The sequence below is a fragment of the Lissotriton helveticus genome (assembly GCF_964261635.1).
Source record: "Lissotriton helveticus chromosome 1_1 unlocalized genomic scaffold, aLisHel1.1 SUPER_1_unloc_9, whole genome shotgun sequence".
Lineage (NCBI taxonomy): Eukaryota > Metazoa > Chordata > Amphibia > Caudata > Salamandridae > Lissotriton > Lissotriton helveticus.
In genome coordinates, this window is record NW_027611736.1 from 3,088,807 (window position 1) to 3,106,440 (window position 17,634).

The 17,634-nt window shown below is 44.9% G+C and overlaps 1 protein-coding gene and 1 pseudogene across 2 annotated transcripts in view; both read left to right on the forward strand.

Annotated features, from left to right (window-relative positions):
* The first annotated feature begins 290 nt into the window (after positions 1–290).
* On the forward strand, positions 291–5,872 carry LOC144806575 (uncharacterized). The gene is given in 1 exon segment (XM_078672909.1): positions 291–5,872. A coding segment is annotated over 1 exon segment (2,757 nt). The 5' UTR covers positions 291–965; the 3' UTR covers positions 3,723–5,872.
* Positions 3,854–17,634, forward strand: part of LOC144806610 (uncharacterized) — a 69,410-nt pseudogene continuing 55,629 nt past the window's right edge. The window contains exons 1-2 of the transcript XR_013605851.1: positions 3,854–4,408; positions 9,354–9,521. The product of XR_013605851.1 is annotated as an uncharacterized LOC144806610 (transcript). The remainder of the gene's footprint in view (positions 4,409–9,353; positions 9,522–17,634) is intronic.

Genomic DNA, 17,634 nt, shown 5'->3' on the forward strand with positions numbered 1-17,634 from the left:
AGGTGTATGCATGGCGCAGGGCCGCTGTAATCAGGGCCAGCGCAAGGGAAAGGGAAGGTGAGAGCCATATCTTTGAAAATATGGTGCTCTCCTGCTCCCGCCCTGTCACGCAGCGCAGCCTCGCAGGGGGAGGGCTGCGCTGCATTGCGTGGAGATTTGGTAAATCTCCCCCGAAATGTCTTTTACAACCAGTTAAATATTGTGAATTCTCATTCCATTATGTTTCAATTTAGTCATGTTAACTATCTTTACATCCAGCAGAAAACAAGCTTCGACTGTATGAAATGACCATCAATAATGAAGCGAATGTTGTAAATCTTCAATAATAGCAGAAATAATGAGCTACAGTATTCAGCACAGTGGGCGACATAGGAACCTGCACACAAACTGACATATCCTGGATGAAGCATCAAGGGCAGTTCAGTGATTGTAAGAGGCTGAGCTGTGCACCTCCACGCCACAAGATAAAGAAATGACCTTAGGAAAATTAAGGCAACAACAATAACAAACCACCTCCTGTATAAACAAGTGTCCAATACCAACTTTGATCATGGGATCTGTATGATGTGATTACTGCAGTGCTCTGTTTTGTAAAATGAAGACGAGCCATCATTCCGTGCTCTAGGAGAATTGTAAACTCTTTCTGGACAAACAGCAGTAACCAGAGAAGAGCACAACAGATCAGAGCCGGACAACTGACGGGTAAAGGAAAGAGGAGTTCTATCTACAATACAACAGACTGTCCCAATTTGCACCGGCCAGAAGGAAGATACATTTTTACCCGCAAGCGTGCATAGCCATAATCCAATCTAAAGGCACAATCACATACAAAGACACCTTCTACATATTAGGAGTGTGGCAAATATTTGGTGGCTATCACATTTTATTATTAAAACAGAAATCAAACGTGTAAAATACCGCACACATTTAAAGTGTGTGACAAAAACCCAAGTGCTTTATCAGCCATGTTAGCCCATCAGGAAATACAGTCATGTAATATAGACAAATATATACCCGACCCAAAGACACTAACCAAGAAAGAAGAATCATACACATGCAGCAAGAGCTTTAGTTTGTCATCACTACTCACGCTTCATCAGCACATGTACACAGGACAAAAACCATTCAAGTGCAGTGAATGTGTCAAGAGCTTTAGTAGGTTATCAGAACTACAAAGACACCAGCGAACACACACAGGGGAAAAGCCATTCGAATGCAGTGAATGTGTCAAGAGCTTTAGTCACTTATCAAACCTCCAAATTCATCAGCGAACACACACAGGGGAAAAGCCATTCAAGTGCAGTGAATGTGTCAAGAGCTTTAGTCACTTATCAAACCTCCAAATTCATCAGCGAACACACACAGGGGAAAAACCATTCAAGTGCAATGGATGTGTAAAGAGCTTTAGTCAGTTATCAAACCTCCAAAATCATCAGCGAACACACACAGGGGAAAAACCATTCAAGTGCAGTGAATGCGTAAAGAGCTTTAGTCACTTATCAAACCTCCAAAATCATCAGCGAACACACACAGGGGAAAAACCATTCAAGTGCAATGAATGTGTAAAGTACTTTAGTGTGTTATCAAGTCTTCGAAGACATCAGCGAACACACACAGGGGAAAAACCATTCAAGTGCACTGAATGTGCAAAGTGCTTTAGGCACTCATCAAGCCTTCAAAGTCATCAGCAAACTCACACAGGAGAAAAGCGATTCAAGTGCAGTGAATGTGTAAAGAGCTTTAGTCGCTTATCAAATCTCCAAATTCATCAGCGAACACACACAGGGGAAAAACCATTCAAGTGCAATGAATGTGCAAAGTACTTTAGTGAGTTATCGAGCCTTCAAAGACATCAACGAACACACACAGGGGAAAAACCCTTCAAGTGCAGTGAATGTGTAAAGAGCTTTAGTCACTTATCAAACCTTCAAATTCATCAGCGAACCCACACAGGGGAAAAACCACTCAAGTGCACTGAATGTGCAAAGTACTTTAGTGAGTTATCAAGTCTTCGAAGACATCAGCAAACACACACAGGGGAAAAACCATTCAAGTGCACTGAATGTGCAAAGTGCTTTAGGCACTCATCAAGCCTTCAAAATCATCAGTAAACTCACACAGGAGAAAAGCGATTCAAGTGCAGTGAATGTGTAAAGAGCTTTAGTCGCTTATCAAATCTCCAAATTCATCAGCGAACACACACAGGGGAAAAACCATTCAAGTGCAATGAATGTGCAAAGTACTTTAGTGAGTTATCGAGCCTTCAAAGACATCAACGAACACACACAGGGGAAAAACCCTTCAAGTGCAGTGAATGTGTAAAGAGCTTTAGTCACTTATCAAACCTTCAAATTCATCAGCGAACCCACACAGGGGAAAAACCACTCAAGTGCACTGAATGTGCAAAGTACTTTAGTAAGTTATCAAGTCTTCGAAGACATCAGCAAACACACACAGGGGAAAAACCATTCAAGTGCACTGAATGTGCAAAGTGCTTTAGGCACTCATCAAGCCTTCAAAATCATCAGTAAACTCACACAGGAGAAAAGCGATTCAAGTGCAGTGAATGTGTAAAGAGCTTTAGTCACTTATCAAACCTCCAAATTCATCAGCGAACCCACACAGGGGAAAAACCATTCAAGTGCACTGAATGTGCAAAGTACTTTAGGGAGTTATCAAGTCTTCGAAGACATCAGCGAACAAACACAGGGGAAAAACCATTCAAGTGCACTGAATGTGCAAAGTGCTTTAGGCACTCATCAAGCCTTCAAAGTCATCAGCAAACTCACACAGGAGAAAAGCGATTCAAGTGCAGTGAATGTGTAAAGAGCTTTAGTCGCTTATCAAATCTCCAAATTCATCAGCGAACACACACAGGGGAAAAACCATTCAAGTGCAATGAATGTGCAAAGTACTTTGGTGAGTTATCGAGCCTTCAAAGACATCAACGAACACACACAGGGGAAAAACCATTCAAGTGCACTGAATGTGCAAACTGCTTTAGGCACTCATCAAGCCTTCAAAGTCATCAGCAAACTCACACAGGAGAAAAGCGATTCAAGTGCAGTGAATGTGTAAAGAGCTTTAGTCGCTTATCAAATCTCCAAATTCATCAGCGAACACACACAGGGGAAAAACCATTCAAGTGCAATGAATGTGCAAAGTACTTTAGTGAGTTATCGAGCCTTCAAAGACATCAACGAACACACACAGGGGAAAAACCCTTCAAGTGCATTGAAGGTGTAAAGAGCTTTAGTCACTTATCAAACCTTCAAATTCATCAGCGAACCCACACAGGGGAAAAACCATTCAAGTGCACTGAATGTGCAAAGTACTTTAGTGAGTTATCAAGTCTTCGAAGACATCAGCAAACACACACAGGGGAAAAACCATTCAAGTGCACTGAATGTGCAAAGTGCTTTAGGCACTCATCAAGCCTTCAAAATCATCAGCAAACTCACACAGGAGAAAAGCGATTCAAGTGCACTGAATGTGTAAAGAGCTTTAGTCACTTATCAAACCTCCAAATTCATCAGCGAACCCACACAGGGGAAAAACCATTCAAGTGCAGTGAATGTGCAAAATGCTTTAGTCAGTCATCACACCTTCAATTTCATCAGCAAACACACACGAGGGAAAAACAATTTAAATGCAGTGAATGTGTGACGAGCTATAGTCGATTATCAGACCTACAAAGTCATCAGCGAACACACACGAGGTAAAAATCCCTATCATTGTAGTGAATGTGATAGGAGGTTTTGTGACTCTTCAGCATTAAGGAATCATCAGCAGACTCACATAGGAGAAAAATCATTCAAGTGCTGTGAATGTGGGAAGAGCATTTTTAATCAATTATCAGACCTACAAAGACATCAGCGAACACACACGGGAAAAGCCATACCATTGCAATGAATGTGTGAAGAGCTTTAGTCAATTATAAAGCTGTCAAAGACACCAGCAAAGACACACAGGGGAAAAGCCATTCAAGTGCAGTGATTGTGCAAGGTGCTTTAGTCAGTTATCGGACCTAAAAAGTCATCAGCGAACACACACGGGGAAAAAAGCAATTCAAGTGCAGTGAATGTGCAAAGGGCTTCAGAACGTCATCACTCCTACAAAATCTTCAGCGAACAAACACAGGAGAAAAGCCATTCAAGTGCAGTGAATGTGCAAAGTGCTTTAGTCGGTTATCACAACTTCGGAGTCATCAGCAAACACACACAGGGGGAAAACCCTATCATTGTAGTGAAAGTGACAGTTGTTTTCGCTTCTCTTCAGCATTAAGGTCTCATAAGCTAACTCACACAGGAGAAAAACAATTCAAGTGCAATGAATGTGTGAAGACCTTTAGTCGATTATCAGAGCTACAAAGTCATCTGCGAACACACAGGGAAAAAAACATAGAAGGGCGCTGAAAGTGTGAAGGACTTTTGATAGAAGACCTGACTAGCAGTAAAGAAGAAAAATAGATAACAGTATTTGCAGAGTTATAAAAGTGTTTGTTTCCAGAGATTGTTCACTTCCGTGCACAAAGCAAAGCAACATGATGCACCAGGATACACATTTGAAGGCGAGCACAATGTGGATTAAAAGAAAAGAAACATTCTTGTTTTTTATTTGATGAAGAGATACAAAGAAAAAAATTCAATCACACCTGATCACCCTTCCTGTAAAAGCAACACTGAACAATACTGGGACTAACAACTGTATTTTCAGCTATCTTGTAGGATTAGAGATAAAATCTATAAACCCAACACACCCAAAGTAGGCATGTTGTCAGGGCTCAGGAGATGGAAGCTTCATTGTTAAAATGTATGTATTACTATTAACAAATGCCACTGCAGTATATGTAATGAACTCAAGCGAAGCACAGGTGTTCAAGAAATAACCAATTTTTAGGTATAACAGAGCATATACCTTGTTTTTAAGTAACTTTTGCTGCATCTTTTACACACTGTTTTCGGTTGACGGATCAGCTTGTGTCTCAGGCCTTATGTCAGGCCATGGGTCACTAAGTGTGACCCATGGCTCCTCTCCGACTTGGCTCTCCCTATTCATTTTTTGCCGTGCCAAACTCTTCTTTTTACCAGAATTGAGCCACTGTTAGCAGCAGACTCTGTTTGAAGAATGTGGTGAAATAGCGAAATTCCACATCAAAAGCATATATGTGCTAGGACAATCTGTTGCACTCCGAGCAACTCGTCTTCCACACTGATTGTCCTTTGTCCTGAAATGTTCCTCAGGATTTGTCATATGAATGCCAGAAGTGGCAGTGAGATTCATGAAGCTAAAGCTAACAGGAGTGTGTGGGAGATAGAGAGGGGGAGAGATACGGAGAGCGACAGAGACAAAGAAAGGCGGTGAAAAAAAAAAGAAATGGAAGGAGGGGGAAAGGCAGGTGATTTGTATTCACCTAAAAATAGAAGAAGCAGACGAAAACTTGTCAATGTGTGACATCACCATAGAAACGGGCTGAATACCTGTGAATTTATATAATTATTTTTAATATCTATAGAACCATGTCATGGAATAAACAGGGCACAAATAAGGAAAATAGTGAAGGAGCCCATTTTCATATGCAAATCACAATGATGTCGCAAGTAGTGACATCACAAGAAGTGATGTCAGGCCCTTATAATAATTTTCACATGAAAGATCGACGGCCTGTTTTAAAAACAAAAAACAAGAAACATAAAATATTGTAAAAAGAAGTTTTTGGTATCAGTTTTTATACATCATGTGTTTTTCCCACTATCAGTTTGTAACTAAACTCGAAAATGACTGAAAGTGTAAATATTTTTAAACAGATATGTGGAACTTGTAAATTACATTTTTAAACAGTTTTCAGCTAATAAATCAAAAGTGCTTTTAATTTGTGTTTGTTTCCTGACGTTCTTTATCCAGCCCCTAAGCCCCAAAGTGTTTCACATTTATAGTGTATTAAGCAATAGAGGGGCTGATTTCTCTGTTCCTCTCTTGCGCCACTCACACAAATAAATAAAGGGAACACTGCTACTGGGACAGACAGTTACAAACACTCTGAGGCCTGTGTCTGCTGATGCAATAAACAAAGTAACAATTCCCAGTCGCAGCCTAAGGAGCTATGTGGAACTAACAGCCTGATTCATCAAAGACCCGTTTTGCGAGTCTACAATAGCGATTCATAAGGAATCGCTATTAAGGACTTGCAAAACGGTATTCATGTAGGAATTGCAAAAAAATTGCGATTCCTACATGTTCTTTATTTGCGATTAGCAAATTGCTAATCGCAAATAAGGAATAACTCCCCATTTATTCCTATGGGCCAAAAGGCCCATAGGAATGAATGGGGAGTATTCCTTATTTGCGATTAGCAATTAGCTAATCGCAAATAAGATAGCGATTTAAAGGGTGCCAGGGGTGTCCAAAGGACACCATGTAGCACCCCTTAAATGCAAATTGAAACAGGTGTTGCGCACACACATGTCCAAAGGACATGTGTGTGCGCAACATGCAACTTAGAAAAATGCTTTTAAAAGCATTTTTCTAAGTTTTCGCTATTTACCACGAGGTTTGACCTTGCGGTAAATAGCGGGCCGAAATTGCGAATTCGCAATTTTTAAATGGATGATGAATTGCATTTAAGGAATCTCAAATAGAGATTCCTTAAATGTAATTCCTCGCAAAATAGCGAAATCACTATTACCGATTTTTGCATTTGGGATGATGAATCCCAAATGCAAAAATAGCGCTCGCCAAGGGCCAGATTCTCAGAATCTGGCCCTTTGCGAGCCGATTTTGGCTTGATGAATCAGGCTGTAAGTCTCTTTTCTAGGTAATAGTGGGGGGACCGCATCAAACTGTGTCGAACCCCGACTTGTGCCGTGCTGATAAAGCAATAGTGAATTTTAGTAATTTACGATGAATGGAAATGCAAGGAAGAGAAGAAGAGAGCGAGGTGCAGGATATATTAAAGAAAATTAAAAAAAGAGACACAAGACTTTACCCTGTTCTGTGTACAAGCATTTTACGTAAACAATTTGTACTGTGCGATGTGAACAGGCTGCCACTCCCCTTTGTATGTAAATGATCTTCTGTGACCATACACCCCAGGCTCCCATCTCTTCTAGCACGGGTGATAATGTGAGCACTTTAAGGTAATTACAAACTAGGGCTATATTGAGAAACCATCGGCTTCATGGGTCACACAGCTGTGGTTTTGTAGTTCATTATTAGTTTTTTAAAATGTACTTTTATTTGCAGCAGTTCTCCTGGTTACTTTTTCTCAGTATTGTGCTTCAGGTCGCTCTTAGCTCTTCATCAGTTAAACGTGAGGTTTGATGTAGGATTTGTTGTTAGTGTCCCTAGACCATGTCCTAATCCCTTTGCCCTCAATTTGTCAGCATGGGTTTTGTCCACACACTGGTCTAGGATGGGCCTTCTCAAGGTAGAAGGCGCTGTAATGGGAATAATAAATCAGACATATATGAAATTGTATGATAACAAATGTGTGCCTTTCAGTTATCAGGCATTACCAGACTCACATCTACACATGTAATTGAGCACCAGACTAAAGTGACTGCTCCCTGTATAAATATGTGCCATCAGTAATCGGGCTGATGGTTCCGCTGATGCGCACAGCAAATACAATTTCTGGGACTGTACGCATTGGCCTAAATTTTAATTGCTGAAGTTTCATGCAGTGTCGCTGATGCACACAGCTTATAAGGTTTGTGCATATTGCGCACTGTAAGCAGATCACTGAAGATCACCCTTAAGTAGTAACTAGGTCAAAACATAGTACATACATAACGCAAAATGTCACTGCCCCTCCCTTCTTTTTGACATCTCCCGGAGTTCCTCCTCTCTCGTCTAAGAAGGTTTTCACACATTATGCTCATGTCTGTGGCACTTCCTTAAGTGCAGAGAGGGAAGCCTCATGGTTAATGTATTGTTTGGGCTCTGAGGGACAAGAATTCTTTGAACACCTTCCTGATCTCGCTGATAGTTAATCTGCCACTCTTAATGAATATGAGATCTGCATCAAAAAGTTAGACTTGCACTACCTCCCCAAAGTGAGTACTGTCCTTGAACGATATCACTTCGGGAGAAGAACGCAAAAGCAGGATGAGTCAGTGGAACAATACATTGCTCAAATTGGCTTCCACGTGCAATGTTGGTGCAGCTTTAGAGGGGCGCTTAAGAGATCAGTTTATGTTGGGATGCGCCCTAGACAAAACAAGACAGGCCCTGTGGCAAAAAGACATGCCATCGCTTCAAGAAGTGCTGACGATAGCCAAAAGTCATGAGCATTCAAAAGCGTGTGTTGATATTATGCGCAAAGACAGTTCAGGTGATAAAAAGGAGAACATTAATGTCAAAGTGCTAGTGAATAGATTTGTTAAACCCAAATCGAGCACCACTTTAACGCCCTTTAACACAAAAAATTTCAGGGGAAGTGCTTCAGGTGTGGCAACTCTGGCCTTATGGCCAACTTTAACCCGTTGCGTGCATCGGACGGCCCCCGGCCATCTGACGTCACAGTGAGCATGTGCGGAGGATGGCCGGGGTCGTCTGAACTGCACCCACTCATTAATATGCCCGCACCTCGGTGAAATTCGCGCCGCAGTCAACAGGTTAAAGACTACCCAGGCTGGAAGGTCATGTGCAAAACTTGTGAGAGAAAAGGTCACGTCTCAAAAAGCTGCAGAACTTGTAATGAGCATAAAAAAGTCAGGGAAGTTGATCTTTAGGAAGAAGAATTGGAAGGAACCAATGTTCTCCCAGTCACAGGGAATGCTAGTGATGGCCCTCAGGAGCTAGTTTTGATCAATGATGCTCCAGTGAGCATGCTCTTCGACTCTGGGGCCAAGATAACTTTAGTTCCAAAAACATTTTATGAGCGTAATCTGCAGAGGTCTTTGCTGGTGAACTGGGTTTGTCTCAAAAACTATGTACATTGGATAAAGGTCAAATCTAACGCTGTTCCAAAAACAGTTAAGGTCAGGAATACACCTCTGTAAGTAAGAGAGAGCATGAAAGTTGAATTAGACAATCTCTTAGCCAAGTCCATCATTCAAGAAGTTGAAGCAAAGGAGTGGGTCACTCCTGTTGTTATTGCCTGCAAAGCCAATGGGGAGGCCAGGCTCTGTGTCAGCTCGAGGGAGCTCAACAAAGCAGTTATTGTTAATCATTACCCTTGACCTAACATAACTAAAATGATGTCTTCTGTTGAGGGGGCAAGGCATTTTTCTTCCTTGAACTTGACCTCCGCCTATCACCAGGCCAGCCTTCACTCCTCTTCAGAACATTCAGAATATTCACTCCTCTTCCCAGGACCTTACCTCATATGTAACACCCTTTGGTACCTTTAGATTTGTAAGAATGCCTTTTGGACTATTTTTTGCAGCCTCATTTTTTCAGAAGGCGATGAAGGGCATTCTTGGAGGCCTTCAGGGTGTCAAGGTGTACCCAGATGATGTGCTCATCTTTGGTGTGGATCTTGAGGAGCATGACGGGGGGCTGATGTCAGTATTGAACAAGTAAGTCGATGCTGACCTCACCCTTAGGGCTGACCAGTGCAAATTTGATGTCAAAGAACTAGACTACCTAGGGCATTTTGAGTCCGCTTCAGGCATCAAATCCAAAGACTCATTGGTAAGCACCTTTTGTAATTTGCGCACCCCTTTGAACAAAGAAGAGTTTGTAAATTTTCTGGGCATAGCTGAATTTTCATAACAAGTTTGTTCCTAACTTTGCAGGCAAAAGTTCTTTTTTGAGGTCTCTCTTCCTGAAGGAAAGCACATTTGTTTGGTCCAAGTGCTGTGAGGAAGAGTTTGAGTGCGTTAAGAAACATCTGAATGAAGCACCTTTTCTAGAAAGTTTTGACCTCACAAAGGTATCTTATCTCATGACTGATGTCAGCTTGAAGGGGTTAGGAGCAGTTCTTTTGCAGAAGGTTGATAGGGAGGATAAAGCCATTCTTTTAGTCTCTAGGCCCTTGAGGGGTGCTGAATGCAACTGTTCTGTTGTAGAGAAAAAAGCTCTGGGTGTTTTTCTGGGCAGTGCGCAAGCTGAGAAAGGATTTGTGGGGGAAAAGGTTCAGAATTCTTACTGACCACAAACCTCTTAAGGAGGTCTTCTCCAAGAAAGGCATTGTTAGAATTGGGGGTCTCTACTTGGCACAGGTAGGTACTTGTGACAAATAGGGACCCTCTCCTCTAGTCAGGGTAAGGAGGTACCACTCCTAAAATAACCCCTGCTCACCCCCTTGGTAGCGTAGCATGAGCAGCAAGGCTTTATCTCAGAGGCGTAAATTAAGCATTTGTGACCACATACATTAACCCAGTGACAACACTACAAATGGACACCACACAAGGTTTTATATAAAAAATAAGTATATTTTCTATAGATTTACCACAAGACAAATAAACGACAAAAAGAATACACAGTACTATTAGATTTAAAGAGTTCTTGTTAAAAGGCTTAAATCAAGGTTCTTTGCAAGTCGGTAGCCGGCTACAGCGTTGTTGAAAATAACACAGAGTCTAGCAATCCAGCAGACCGCGTCGATACGGGCCCACTCAAATGTCGACAGACTCAGTCAAAGTACCTTTTATTTGATGCGGCTGGCACGGACGTGCGAGCCGGTCTCGGTGTTCATCGCGGTGCAGAAAAGAAAGCGTTGCAGGACGCTTTGTCCCTCGATGCGGTGCAGGCAGCGGCCCGTTGACGGAGTCGGTGGATCCAAGGCATGCGTTGCGGTGCTTCTAGCTTGCGGTGCGGCGACCGAGCCGGAGTTCGGGAGCTAGTGTCGATCAGTCCAGACAGTAGTGCGAGTCGGGCGGTGCGTCGCGAAGTGTGCGAGGTGGTGCCCAACTCTGGTGCTTTCACAGAACTCGGAGTCAGCAGCAGTGAACGCGTCGGTCAGACCAGTACGAGTCGGTGTAGCGAGGCGTTGCACGTCGGGGTGTCCTTCCAGTCGCGGTGTCCTTCCAGTCGCGGTGCAGGCAACGTCTCGGTGACGGCGTCGAGACGGAGTCGGTGAGCTCAGAGCGTGCGTTGTTCGAGGCGGACGTTGCTTGATGCGGTGCCTGCAGGACACCGGGCCAGTCGTGAGAGTGGGTCACAGCTCCCTGCCTCTGTAGCCACTGAAACAGCGTTTCCAGCAGCAACTCACAAAGGCTGGTGAAGTTCACTGGTCCTGGGACTTCAGTCAGGGGGCAACCTCTCTTCCAGCCCTTGGAGATCTTTAGCACAAGTTAAAAATAAAGTCCACAAAGTTATTTCTCCTCTCTTTGGCAGTCAGGCAACCACTGTAGGCCAATCCCCCAAGCAGCACTTCAGCTTGAGAATAGTCTCTCCTCTTTTTCTTCAGGTTCCTCTCCTCAGCAGAGGTTTCATCTTGTAAGTCCAGAAGTGATCTAATTTCATGGGATCAGGGTCCCAATATTTATACCCCAAAATTCTTTGTTCTCTGAGGGGAGAGGGGCCTGTGCCTGTCCAAACCAGTTCTGAAGCACGCTGTTTACCAGCCTTTTCTCTTCCTATCACAGTGCACGGCAGACACATCAGATGGCCCACAGGAGGGGGAGCCAGCATTGTGGAACGCAAGTACAGTCCTTGAGCACTTTGTTGACAGTCTTCCTTCTATTCTTTCAGTGTGCAGGGCAGAGACATCAGACACACCTAGGGGGTGGAGCCGGCATTGTAGAGGGAAGGCCCAGCCCTATTCAGGTCCCAGGTGCAACTCCTCCCTCCCATCTAGATGCAAATCTCTCTATTCACCACTGGGCTGCCCCAGGCTGTCTCCTGGAATCCCCAGCCCTGTCACTCACAAACCCAGACAAAGGGATACACAACCTAGCAGAGGCAGGCTCACATGGTTAGCAAGCAAATACCTACTTTCTAAAAGTGGTATTTTCAAACACAGAATATTAAAATAAACTTCACTAAAAGATGTATTTTATTATTCTGAGTCCAGGCATACTGAACTCGAATTTCTACCATGTTCTCTGAGTCTGCTAGGATTATAAACATGTAATAATCTAGCAGCCCATTCTGGACTATGGAGAACAGGTAGCCTTGCAATAGTGAAAAACAAATATGGCTGTAATTCACTATTAGAACATGCCACACACATCAGGGCTTGTCCTACCTTATACTTACAATGCACCCTGCCCTTGGGCCTACCACTGGGGTGAGTAATATATAGAGAGAGTAATATAAAGACAAGGGAAGGTTTAGGGACTGGCAAGTGGATGCACTTGCCCAGTGAACATGACAGTACCAGACTACACACAGGCTCTGCAATGGCAGACCTTAGACACATTTTACAAGGCTGCTTCTGTGGGTGGCACAACCAGTGCTGCAAGCCCACTAGCGGCATTTGGATTTACAAGCCCTGGGCACACTCAGTGCACTGTACTAGGGTCTGACAAGTAAACCAAATATCCAATCATGGAACCACTGATTAATACATCAATTTACAATAGGGAGCACTTGCACTGTGGCACTGGATAGCAGTGTCTCAGTGCCCAAAGCATATAACACCAGCAAAAACACATGAGGCAACAGTAAAAATGGAAGGAAGACCCACGCCAATGTTGCAAGGTCTAACATGTGTCCCCTCCAGCTGAAATGTGGGGAGAACTACCCTACTTCCTGGGAGTAATTATCACTAAGGCGGAAAAATCTGGACAGACCATCAGCATTGCCGTGCTCTGTACCAGGGCGGTGTTTCACCGTAAAGTCCATACCCTGTAGGGAAATAGACCACGTCAACAGCTTTGGGTTCTCACCCCTCATTTGCATCAACCATCTGAGGGGCCTGTGGTTTGTCTGAACCCAGAAGTGAGTCCCAAATAGGTATGGTCTCAGCTCCTTCAGTGCCCAGACCACAGCAAATGCCTCACGCTCAATAGCACTCTACCTCTGTTCCCGTGGAAGTAACCTTCTACTGATAAAGGCTACAGGTTGATCTAGGCCCTCTTCATTCACCTGTGACAAAACAGCCCCACACCATGCTCTGAAGCGTCTGTTTGAACGATGAACTCTTTGGAGAAGTTGAGTTCCAGGAGCACGGGCTCCGTGCACATGGAAGCTTTCAGGGCCTCAAAAGCTTTCTGACAGGTGTCAGTCCAAATCACTTTCTTGGGCTTCTTCCTGGTAGTCAGCTCTGTGAAAGGTGCAACAATGTTGACATACCCTTTGACAAACCTCCTGTAGTACCCGGTGAGTCCTAAAAAGGCCCTCACCTCTGTCTGGGTTTTGGGGGTTCCCAAGCCAGGATGGTGCAAACTTGGGTTGTAGGGGCGCCACCTGGCTGCTCCCAACTTGGTGTCCCAAGTACACCACAGAACCCTGCCCGATCTGGCACTTACTCGCCTTGATCGTGATGCCTGCCTTCCGCAGTGCCAACAACACTTCTCAGAGGTGGCGCAGATGTTCCTCCAAGTGACACTGAACACTGCGATGTCATCCAGGTAGGCAGCACTGAACTCATCCAGTCCAACCAACACCTGGTTGACCAACCTCTGAAAGGTGGCAGGGGCATTCTTCATCCCAAAGGGCATAACACAGAACTGGAAGTGCCCATCTAGTGTGGAGAATTCTGACCTTTCCTTTGCCCCATCAGTCAAGGCGATCTGCCAATACCCAGACGTCTAGTCAAACGTGCTGAGGTACCGTGCAGCCCCTAACTGATCAATGAGCTCATCAGCTCTGGGGATGGGGTGCGGGTCGGTCTTCGTGACCGAATTGAGCCCTTGGTAGTCCACACAGAACCGGAGTTCGGGTGAGGCACCCTGCGCCGCAGCCTTCGGGACCAAGACCACTGGGCTGGCCCAAGGACTGCTGGAGGACTCAATCACCCCGAGCGCAAGCATCTTTGAGACCTCCTCTTTAATGCAAGCCCTTACCCTGTCAGTTACCCTGTAAGACTTGTGCTTCACAGGCAAGCTGTCTCCTGTATCCACATCATGGATGCACCAATCTGTGATACTAGGAACCAGGGAGAACAGATCAGAAAACTGTCCTAGCAACTGGTGGCAGTCATTCTGTTGCTCAGGAGTCAGGGTGGAAGAGAGATTACACCATCCACTGACCCATCTTGCTCTGAGGCTGACAGGAGGCCAGGAAGAGGTTCAATCTCCTCCTCCATCCCAGCATCTGTTGTCAAGAGTATGCCCACTTCTGACCTCTCTAAGTGGGGCTTAAGGCGGTTGACATGTAGGACCCTCATGGGGTTCCTAGGAGACCGCAAGTCCACCAAGTAGGTAACTGGACTCTTGCGCTCCACAACCTCAAAAGGTCTGGCCCACTTATCTTGGAGCGCACAGGGCTGCACTGGGGCCATGACCCATACCTTCTGTCCAGGTTGAAGCTCTACCAGAGTGGCATTCTGGTCATATCACCGTTTCATCCCCTCCTGGCTGGCTTCCAGATTTGCCTCAGCGAGATGCCTGAAACGCCTAGTCTGGTTCCTGAAGGCCAGCATGTAGCTAGATATATTCTGGGGAGGTTTCTTGAGAGATTGCTCCCAGCCTTCCTTGACCAGACTCAGAGGTTCTCTGACCTGGTGCCCATAGAGAAGCTCAAAGGGACTGAACCCTAGAGATTTCTGTGGCACCTCCCGGTATGCAAACAACAGGCATGGTAAGAGGATGTCCCACTTACGCCTCATGGGTTCCTCAAGACCCATAATCATGCCCTTCAGGGTTCGGTTGAACCTTTCAACCAACCCGTTTCCTTGGGGGTGGTAAGGAGTGGTGAACTTGTAAGTTACCCCACACTCCTGCCACAGGGACTTCATATACTTGGAAATGAATTTGGTGCCTGGTCAGACACCACCTCTCGAGGGAATCCCACTTGTGAGAAAATTCCCATCAGTGCTCGTCCCACCACGGGGGCCGTCACTGTCCTCAGAGGTATGGCTTCCGGGTACCGGGTGGCATGGTCAACCAAGACCAGGATGAACCTGTTGCCCATGCAGTGGTGACTGGTGAGATTTGAAAGTGGTAGGGAGTAAAGTTTCCGTGTATGATCACAAGCCCGAACAATTAAAGGAGGGGAGTGGTTCTACCCTGAGAAAATTTTGAAAAATGAGTTGGCAATTCGTGCATTTCCAAGCACATTTGAGAAGCAAAAGCTACATAAATTTCATGTCTTCCTCTTCCACACATGCATTGAGGTGTCAGTGACGTAAATAAATTAATATATAATAAATGAGCAATGCTTCAACCTAGGACGGAAGGGGGTCCTCCTGTCACAAATGTATCAGGGCACACACAAACCTACAGAAATAGCATCTTCTCTTATATGTACCGCCCAGAAACGATATGTGTGCTACATAAAAACAAAATGATAATGCTTCTTTTTGAAACTACTGTTCTTTTACAGCACGTGTATACCGGTACCCCTCGATGCACCCGGCAAGCTTTGAAAACAGTAACACTATATGGCCTTACTTCAGTGCTTTCCTGTTGCTGTCCTTTAGTTACCAACCCCTTGCCTGCGAGGTTCATGCTGTTTGTAAACCTCCCTCCTCCCCGCATGCCCTTTTGTGAAGTCCCTCCACCCTCCTGCTGGTCTGTTACTTGCCTGGGCTGACCCAACCTTACCGCTCTTGAGTTCTTTCTTTGCAGTTTTAATTAATAGCGCACACTCGACCCGAAGGTATCAGGGTGCTTTACTTACATGAGTGGAGCACCAGTTGTATTACAGACTGACTGACTGAAGTGGTACTATTAAAATTGCCCCCAGCAATTAACATTAAGAGCTCAATTCTGTATGTGGTGAACGGACCATGCTGTCTGGAGAGGACACACAGAGCCCAAACAAGCACTTACAAAAATACACTCCACTGATTAAATACATTACTGAAAACGGAGCATCGTCCACCATGGAAAATGAGGCTCACTGAAGAAATGCATCCATTATAGGCTTAATGTTCAAATCACGGCTTCCTTGCCCAAAATGTGATTCTAGCCCTAGACAAAAAACTTTACTTTGTTATGCCTCAATTTAATGATGAAATCTGAGAACACGTTAGAGCAAGTCATTTCAGGTAACAACAATATTGGCACATGACACAATGACGTCTCTTGGTCCACTCAACCTTAATTTTAACAGATGTTCATGCAATCTAAGCTACCAAAGTGAAAGTGAAACACAAGCCTTACAGCTGACCTGGCATGAGTCGATTGAAGATTAAGACTTCGAGCAAGGAGCAAGCCCTCTGCGTATGTGCACATGCCGGCGGGTATTAAATTGGATTGAGTCAGTGAGATGGTACGGGCATGAGCACAGTTGTTGCAACGCTGCGTCAAGGTCACAGTCTCAGATACTGGCTCCTACCGACTTTCATTCAGTTTTACATTTTATCCATGACCACAAGACTCGGGTGACGGCCGGCCCCCGGGTCTCACTCTCATCATGCTCAGGCTCAGCCCCCCAGCCCCCTCCGTCTCACTCTCATCATGCTGTGCTCCCTCACCGTGTAAAAGTAAAACTCCCTCTGGCTGCTGCTTTCATGGTGTGTGATGAAGCGCGCGCCTGCATCTTCTGATACCCAGTGCCGCTGTGCAGAGTGTGTAGGCGGGCAGCTCGCAGGCGTGCATTCTCGTTTGTAAGACTGTCTGAGCGTTTGGTTTAACCCCAAAGAAAACACACGAGCGGCCCTCAAGGTCCTGTTCCCCCGGCATTTGCTCTGCTGGCCGTGCACCCGCTGCAGCGCTCAGTCACAGTCACTACTTACGTTCCAGTTTGACTCTGTTGTGTTTTTTTTCAATGTTCTAAGCACCGTACTTGAAAATTCATTGCTTATAAGAACGGCAGGTCAGGACAAAAACTCCAGTGTTATATGGTCCGAAGAAAACAACCCGTCAGAGACGCTCTGGAAATTGAAATCAGCCCTGGGCACATTTTGAAACCAGCCCGAGCCACAGGAGGCCACCACCAGAATCGAACCAAGGTGGCATGGCTGCGCATGGCACCTCACCGGGCTCTGAAAGCAGAAACCTACTTCGGAAACGCCCGAGTGGTGAAACGGCCAGTCGACCATGGGGCACGCGCATAGCTGTTCTGTAGATGCCTTTAGGGGGAGAAGTAAGATGAGAAATTGAGGTCCGGCATCACATACCAGACGCCAAAAGGCATGGCACCTGTGTAAAGGAATGTGATATATATATGGTGCGCATGCATGAATTCAGAAAGAGGAGCTATAGACGACTGATCTCTGACACTTTGTGTGCTCTGCAACAACGCACTCATCTTCTGCCTGACCAACCCACCTGTGTTTTTGAAGGCCCAGAATGAGTCCCCTGTGCACCCTGTGAATGTGACAAAGCAGCGTCCACCTACCTAGGCAGGCCTGGGTATAGTCGCAGCAGCAGTCCCTGGCCCACGTGCACGCCTCATCACAGAAGCATGTGCCGTAGACCCAGTCCAGTATCTTTCTCCATGATACGTTCTCTCAATTTCTGGAAACAAAAAGATAAAATGATATAGAAATAATATTAAAAAATAACATTGGTACAAATAAACATATATTTTTGATCACTCATTATATTTGGTTGTTCACAATTTGTCTTTTCCTAATTCAAAGGTCCACTTTGTTATTATATTTCCAAAATGGTTTTTTCACACTTGTAGAAC